This window comes from Sinocyclocheilus grahami, unplaced genomic scaffold, assembly GCF_001515645.1.
Source record: "Sinocyclocheilus grahami isolate Dianchi unplaced genomic scaffold, SAMN03320097.WGS_v1.1 scaffold35.1, whole genome shotgun sequence".
Classification (NCBI taxonomy): domain Eukaryota; kingdom Metazoa; phylum Chordata; class Actinopteri; order Cypriniformes; family Cyprinidae; genus Sinocyclocheilus; species Sinocyclocheilus grahami.
Window position 1 is genome coordinate 1411966 of NW_015505214.1, and position 5193 is coordinate 1417158.

General features: G+C 38.8%; 1 protein-coding gene across 1 annotated transcript in view; it reads right to left on the minus strand.

Moving 5' to 3' along the window:
- The window catches only part of LOC107581496 (histone H2A deubiquitinase MYSM1-like), a 12768-nt gene extending 7915 nt beyond the window's left edge, over positions 1-4853 (minus strand). The window contains exons 1-5 of the mRNA XM_016267075.1: positions 4782-4853; positions 4599-4669; positions 4408-4473; positions 3166-3238; positions 2983-3081 (exon numbers count right to left, since the gene is read on the minus strand). Coding sequence (XP_016122561.1) covers positions 2983-3081; positions 3166-3238; positions 4408-4473; positions 4599-4615 — 255 coding nt within the window. The 5' untranslated portion in view covers positions 4616-4669; positions 4782-4853. The remainder of the gene's footprint in view (positions 1-2982; positions 3082-3165; positions 3239-4407; positions 4474-4598; positions 4670-4781) is intronic.
- Between the last annotated feature and the right edge of the window lie 340 nt (positions 4854-5193).

The window sequence follows — 5193 nt, forward strand, 5'->3', positions numbered from 1 at the left end:
TATACTGCATCATTACACAAACAGACTAACGTCACCCTGAAGAGGACAGTTTTCCGTTGTTTATCATGATGGGCACAGTCTCTGAACTTTTGATCACCCCTTGTATGTTTAGATAGCACGAATAGTGTACCTTGTAGTTTACATTTAGAAAAGCGAGTGCAGCGCACCTGTGCATATAACAGACTGTCATCGGACTCCTCCTCTTTAGTAACTCCATCATCCGATCCTTCATCTCTGGATGTGAAATAGTCCATTATAACTTATTTTAGGGCACTGACATCACCAAGATTGAGCAGACTGAGACGAGCAAGATCGTCTAAGTGAGCAGCTTCAGACTGCGTTGTTTTCTTGCGCTCCGCCATCTCACGATATTAAAAAATAAATAAATGTAAAAAACTTTGCGTGCCGTAGTTTACACAGGACTGGCGGGAAATGTGCATTGATACACCTTTATTATATATGTTGCGTGGTTTATTTTGATAGGTTAACTGGTGTTAAGAGAAAGCACCTCCGCAGCGTGTTCTTAACATGAGAGAAAGACACCGTATTTTCTGCTTGCTGCAATAAATCGCTATTTTTCTGTAACCCAAACATTTAAATTCTGTCATCAATTACCTTCATGTCGTTTCAAACCTGTATGACTTTCTTCTTTTGCACAACATAAAAGAAGGTATTTTGAAGACTTTTGGTTATCAATGACTTTCATTATATGAACAAAAAATACTGAGATGTTTCTCAAATTATCTTCTTTTATGTTCCATAGTTTATGTTAGGCCGTTGTAGTCTAAACGTTTATGTGTAATACATTTTATGTTGAATCAAATAAAATATTTGTTTCTTTCTTTCTCATTTAACACAAAAATAGATTTAAATAATCTTTTGAGGGTATTTTCACAGTCAAACTTATTTTGCAATTAATTAGATTAATTAATCGACATCATTAATTCAAAAAACTTTGCGTGCCGTAGTTTACACAGGACTGGCGGGAAATGTGCATTGATACACCTTTATTATATATGTTGCGTGGTTTATTTTGATAGGTTAACTGGTGTTAAGAGAAAGCACCTCCGCAGCGTGTTCTTAACATGAGAGAAAGACACCGTATTTTCTGCTTGCTGCAATAAATCGCTATTTTTCTGCACTAAACAAGTGAATTTTGCCAAGATATTTTCAGAGATGATAGACAAGATGTTATAGAATAATAATTGAATGAAACCCTAATTTTGACAAAAAAATTGACATTTGACCTATTTTTCGAATTTCCTGAAAACGTCCGACGGGTTTTCCCAGATCGTATCACATATTTTTAAGGTCTAAAGAAAATATATTATTTATTAAAAGTAAAATAAATAAATAAAATGAACATAATCCAATACATTTTTTTATTTTTATTTAGATTTTATTTGGATGTCTATATTTATAATTATTCCCTTATATTAGAGCCAGACCGATATGGGTTTTTTGGGGTCGATACCGATACCGATATTAGGGTATTATTATATCGATAATCAACTTTAATTCAATTCAATTCCATTCAACTTTATTCCGTTGAAGTCTATTTCACTCCGGAACATTCATTCACGGATTAGCGCTACGGTCTTCGCACACAGACGAAACTTACTAGAGAAGTGTGACATAATATACCTCTGTAAATAAATATAAATTCACGTCTCGCGCACTTTAATGCCCTTTGAATGTAACGTGTACGTTCCCTTGGAACTGGAATCATGGCGGAACATCATGTGAAGCCCACTTCGCAGGACACTTACGTTCGAATAAGACAACGCTTGAATGCTGCCTGAACTAGAAACCTCCTTACTGAAGGGAAAGTGTTGACTGGTGTCACTATCTCGCGAACGCGCCGGCGGATCTCCACCAAATTTGGGGGACCCCTTCAGCTCGAGGAGCCCGCTTGAGGAGCCCTCTCGAACACCACCCTCCGCGTGTCAGTAGCTCCCCGAGATCGCCAGATCGGTCGGCGCCGGACCGCGAATTTAACCACCCTTAACTCCCGAACCCCGGGGGCTATCGACGCAGGGGTGGTCTCATTCGAAAACGGGCCTCTAGACGTACATTCGATTCGTGTTCAAGAGGGTTCATCGAGCTGAAGGGATCCCCCGAATTTGGTGCAGATTCGCCGTGCCTTTACGGAGATATGGCCGTTCAAATTTTCAATGGTTTTCCATAGCTTGGAACTGGAATCATGGCGGAACATCATGTGAAGCCCACTTCGCAGGACACTTACGTTCGAATAAGACAACGCTTGAATGCTGCCTGAACTAGAAACCTCCTTACTGAAGGGAAAGTGTTGACTGGTGTCACACTATCTCGCGAACGCGCCGGCGGATCTCCACCAAATTTGGGGGACCCCTTCAGCTCGAGGAGCCCGCTTGAGGAGCCCTCTCGAACACCACCCTCCGCGTGTCAGTAGCTCCCCGAGATCGCCAGATCGGTCGGCGCCGGACCGCGAATTTAACCACCCTTAACTCCCGAACCCCGGGGGCTATCGACGCAGGGGTGGTCTCATTCGAAAACGGGCCTCTAGACGTACATTCGATTCGTGTTCAAGAGGGTTCATCGAGCTGAAGGGATCCCCCGAATTTGGTGCAGATTCGCCGTGCCTTTACGGAGATATGGCCGTTCAAATTTTCAATGGTTTTCCATAGACTTAAGCTTTAAAGCGTTTCATCCAGGTCACCAGTAGCAAACAACGGAGCGCGCTCTGCTGGACAAACTAGGTAATTACACCATTTCAAGCATTTTATCTGCGTTATATGTTCTGTAAAAAAAATGTCATAATGGCGGCATATTCGCCGATACCGATATATTGGCGACAGGCTCATATCGGCCGATAATATCGGCTAAAAGATATAGCGGTCGGGCTCTACCTTATATATGAATTCATTTTAAAGCACTACACACATCTGAACCAAAAGCGTATGGATTTTCATATGGTAATGTGGAAATGGACTAAAGTCATACCTTATTTTTGAAGTACTGCCTAGCATAGCTCTTCACCTGCAGAACTGTCCTAGTGCCGATTAGTTTGGCGATCTTTGTCCACCTGCGGCCAAACTGAGCCTAGAAACCATAAAAAACAAAACAAAATACAATTTAATTCCTTATATGAGAGAGCACTGTTTTCTCTGTGTTCAAAAAACATACCAGTCCTTTCTCAAAGAGATCTTTCTCCTCTTCAACCCAACGAGTTTGTGCTCCAGAACTCTTCACCAATGTCCTACAAAGACATTCTGAATGAATTCCTATACTTACACACACACATATATATATATACAGTGGGTACGGAAAGTATTCAGACCCCCTTAAAATTTTCACTCTTAACAATATTGCAGCCATTTGCTAAAATCATTCAAGTTAAGTTTTTTTCCTCATTAATGTACACACAGCACCCCATATTGACAGAAAAACCCAGAATTGTTGACATTTTTGCAGATTTATTAAAAAAGAAAAACTGAAATATCACATGGTCCTAAGTATTCAGACCCTTTGCTGTGACACTCATATATTTAACTCAGGTGCTGTCCATTTCTTCTGATCATCCTTGAGATGGTTCTACACCTTCATTTGAATCCAGCTGTGTTTGATTATACTGATTGGACTTGATTAGGAAAGCCACACACCTGTCTATATAAGACCTTACAGCTCACAGTGCATGTCAGAGCAAATGAGAATCATGAGGTCAAAGGAACTGCCTGAAGAGCTCAGAGACAGAATTCTGGCAAGGCACAGGTCTGGGCAAGGGTACAAAAAAATTTCTGCTGCACTTAAGGTTCCTAAGAGCACAGTGGCCTCCATAATCCTTAAATGGAAGACGTTTGGGACGACCAGAACCCTTCCTAGAGCTGGCCGTCCGGCCAAACTGAGCTATCGGGGGAGAAGAGCACCCACTGTATATATATATATATATATATATATATATATATATATATACACACACACACACACATTGAAAAGTTTGGTGTCTGTAATATATATATATATTTTTTTCTTATGTTCACCAAGGCTATTTGATAAAAAACACTGCAAACCAGATATATTGTGTAATATTATTAGAATTTAAAATAATATTTTTCGATTTAAATGTATATTAATTTGTAATTTATTCCTGTGACAGCAACACTGAATTTTCAAAAAGAAAACCTCTGTAGCAATGTTACATGATTGTAAAGCACTTTGAGTGTACAACAATATACAATAAAGCGCTATATAAATGCATCATTCATTCATTCATTCATTCAAGTCTTGATCACTTCAAGTCTATCATTTTTGTGTGTTCTTGCTGGATTGTTAGTATTGAAAAAAAAACTTACATACACCAAACTTTTGAAAGGTTGTGTAGGAGTTTACATATTCATGAACACAAAGGGATAAAAGAAGGAAGCTCACTTTTTTACTTTAGTCTTCTCATTGGTCCATGCTACATTTGGTGCTTTTTTACTGCCAAAATAATACCTTTTCTTTTAAGAAAAACAATGCTTTTAATGAATGATCACATCCATTGTGCATTATGGGATGTGAAAACCAAACATGAACAAAATGAGAATTAATCAGTGTGACGTGAGAAGAGTGAAGGATACTGTTCCTCCAGCAGCATGCTCTCAATGGCCTGTCTGTTCTCATCGCTGATGGAGCTGTCCAGCGTCCACGGCTGAACACACACAATAACAACAACACATCATATCCATTTTCAGAGTATCTTTATGTATAGTGACAGTTATCATTTTAGGGTGAGCTAACCCTTAAAATCCATTGTACTTTACCAGTATACTGCTGTTTGTCTTCCAAGCAGACTGTAAATATTGATCCTGGAGAATCTCAGCACTGTTCAGGTCCCTTTTAAGAGAGCAGACAAATAATAAAGACATTAATTATATATAAAAGTGTTTACAGCAATTAATTTACAAAAGACAACTATGGAGTACTTGATTACAGAGGATTTAAAAGCACACATTTTTGTTTGATTCTTTACAAAACGTGTGTTATTCTACATGTGGGACTGCTGTTCTTGGATGCACTTCCGAAAATGTAACATATCTACATTTGTAATTCCTGTAGTGATTTTTTCAGTTTATTTTACAGTGTCCCTGTTACAAGTGTAACTGTACATTTAAGTACTGAGTAATATTATATAAGAGGGGCTGAATATATTCTCTACCCACTGTATATATATAT